Source organism: Babjeviella inositovora, assembly GCF_001661335.1.
Source record: "Babjeviella inositovora NRRL Y-12698 unplaced genomic scaffold BABINscaffold_33, whole genome shotgun sequence".
Classification (NCBI taxonomy): Eukaryota; Fungi; Ascomycota; class Pichiomycetes; order Serinales; genus Babjeviella; species Babjeviella inositovora.
In genome coordinates, this window is record NW_017566870.1 from 1 (window position 1) to 3,104 (window position 3,104).

The following is a 3,104-nucleotide window of genomic DNA, read 5'->3' on the forward strand; positions in this document are numbered from 1 at the left end:
CCAGCTGATACTGTAGTAAATCCACCTAATCATAATACAATTAATAAAGCAGAAGGTGAATATTCAAGTAAATTACTTGAACGAATTAAAACATAACAACCAGCTGTAACCATAGTAGCAGCATGAAGTAAAGCACTAACAGGAGTAGGACCTTCTATAGCATTTAATAATCAACCATGTAATCCAAATTGAGCTGATTTAGCAGCACTAGCAATAAGTAATAAAATACAAATTCAATAATTACTAATAATACTAGTATAACCACAAGTAGCATTAATAATAGTATAATCTAAAGTACCATAAGTATGATAAATAAGACATAAACCTAATACAAAAAATGAATCACCTACACGATTAAGTAATAAAGCTGATAAAGCACTTTTTATAGCTTGAATACGTGATGTTCAATAACCAATTAATAAATAAGAAATAACACCAACACCTTCTCAACCAATAAATAAAATACCATAATTATCACCACCTAATAATACTACCATAAGTAATGTAAATAATGATAAATAAGCAAAGAAACGTGGTTGTGTAGGATCACCAGCTATATATGAACATGCATATAATTGTACTAATGTAGAGATACATAATACAGGAATAAGCATAGTACAACTTAATTTATCAAATGTTATAGATCAATCTAAATCAATAGTACTAATTCATGAACCTAAATTAATAGATATATCATGTCCACTAAATACTAAATAAAATTGATGAAAAGTTAATAAACAACCTGATACAATTAAAAATACTGATAATCATTTAGCATTAAGACCTGTTAAATAACCATATAAACCTGTTAAAACAGGTCCAAGTAAGAGAGCAATAATTAATGAAAGCATTATAATTCTAAATTAACACCACCTCTTAAATTATAATGTGATACTAGCAATGCTAGACCAATAGCTGATTCAGCACCAGCTAATAATAATACAAATAAAGCTGTTATGATACCCATAGCATCATCTAAATCTAAACTTGTATCGATGAAACCTAATGTAACACCAGCTAACATAACTTCTAAACTGAATAATAATGACATTGCATTACGTCCACTTGCTATGTAGCCTAATAATCCTGATAATAATAACATATAAAATTATATAGATATAATATAAACAATCCGCTACTTATATATTATATAATGATATATAAAATTAATATATTATTAATAAATATTAGTTTATAATCATCCTACCGGCTCATTATATGAGCCGGTTATATCTTATCAATTATTACAATTATTTATATAATAAACCCTAATATTATATATAGTAATATATTAATTTTATATATGTATAGTATCTAATATCCTCCCGGATCATATAATGATCCGGGTAAATGTTAATCAGTAAATATTAATTATATTAATATATTAATTGTTTAAGAGTATATTAATATATGATTATAAATATATTTATATTAATGTAAATTAATTAATATATAATATTATAGGATAATATATATATAAATACATAGGATAAATTAATAACGTATTAATATACATAATTACACCGGCTCATTATATGAGCCGGTATACGCTTATTAATGAATATCATGTATTAACTTATTATAATATACTAGTTAATTATTTAATATAAATAAGATATTAATATATAGTTTTAATATTAGTTCATAATATTTACCCGGATCATTATATGATCCGGGTAGATTAGGTATTATATTATTATGTTTATAACATATTAACTTTATATGGTATATATTATTAATGGTAATAATATATTAACAATATTATAATAATTATATATATCATAAGATATATACATATCCTTCCCGGCTCATAATTATATGAGCCGGTATTATAATATATCCTTACTAATAATTATATAATATTATATAGTACTATATATTAAATATTATTATATAATGATATTATATTTTTATGATTATATTAACCGGAGTATACATTATCAATATATTTAAATATTATTATATTTGATAAATATATTATACATAATCCCCACCGGCCCTTATAAATAAGGGCCGGTATATTATAATTTAAACATATCATAATTATAATTAATATGTTTAATAATACTTAATATATAAATCTATAATAATATGTACATTATTTAGTTAATATAATGAACTGATATAACTATAATATTATATAATATAAACTTATATAAATATATTGTTTATATGATAATGATATAGTATATTATAAATATATAATTATTAATTTACCCGACTCATTATATTAGCCGGTTGGCTCTATATTATTATATATAATTATTATTTAATATATAACTATTAATCATTTAATATATTAATTTAATTAATATATGGATTATATATATGATCTTATAATAATAATATAAATATATAATATTAATTATATACCCCTCCCGGCTCATTATAATGAGCCGGGTTAACTGTGTGGATTATAATATATATTCTTATTTAAGATTTAAATACCCTATTATATATTATAATATTAATAAAATATATTGATAATATATAATAAATGATAATGATTATATACTTACCGGCCTTATAAATAAGGCCGGTATTATGATAGAATATAATAATAATATTATATAAACTTATAATATATTACTAATTTATAAATATAAATTAATAAGATAATAAATATTATAATATATAATAATGATATAAAATATAATATATTAATTATAAGAAGAGGAACATAGCTTAATGGTAAAGCATACGCCTTCAAAGCGTTAGACTGGGGGTTCGAGCCCCTCTGTTCCTGAATTTAATATAACATATATATATGTTAATATAAGTAATATATAGAAATATATAATATTTTATGAGTATGATGTCGGCTCAGATTAAACGCTATATTGGGGCATTACACATGCAAATGATAAATTATATATAAATAATTTATTGTGTACGAGTGAGTATAATACAGTATTTGAACTATTATAATAATAATAGTCATATTGTTTATTGATTAGGTAGTAAGGAGCTTTAAATAGACCACTTAGCCTATGATCAATAGTCAATGGTTACCGCCATAATGACCACGTCAGAATTGAAATATTCTGATTGCTCAATTTAGAGTGACTGCAGTGGGGAATCTTGGGCAATGGTTGATAAGACTG

The 3,104-nt window shown here is 22.6% G+C and overlaps 2 protein-coding genes and 1 non-coding gene across 3 annotated transcripts; 1 reads left to right on the forward strand and 2 right to left on the reverse strand.

Moving 5' to 3' along the window:
• Positions 1–29: 29 nt before the first annotated feature.
• Positions 30–614, reverse strand: BABINDRAFT_173100 (uncharacterized protein; the record flags this gene model as incomplete). The annotated part of the gene is made up of 3 exons (XM_019130937.1): positions 30–154; positions 263–388; positions 452–614. The coding sequence occupies 3 exons, from the start codon at positions 612–614 to the stop codon at positions 30–32; spliced, it is 414 nt and encodes a 137-aa protein (XP_018982218.1).
• Positions 615–850: 236 nt separating this feature from the next.
• BABINDRAFT_42659 (NADH-quinone oxidoreductase subunit NuoK) lies at positions 851–1,102 on the reverse strand (the record flags this gene model as incomplete). Its single annotated transcript, XM_019132088.1, has 1 exon — positions 851–1,102. One exon carries the CDS (start codon positions 1,100–1,102, stop codon positions 851–853), a length of 252 nt encoding a protein of 83 aa, XP_018982219.1.
• Positions 1,103–2,674: 1,572 nt separating this feature from the next.
• BABINDRAFT_t398 lies at positions 2,675–2,746 on the forward strand. Its single transcript has one exon. It is a non-coding gene; the product is annotated as a tRNA-Sec (tRNA).
• The last annotated feature ends 358 nt before the right edge of the window (positions 2,747–3,104 follow it).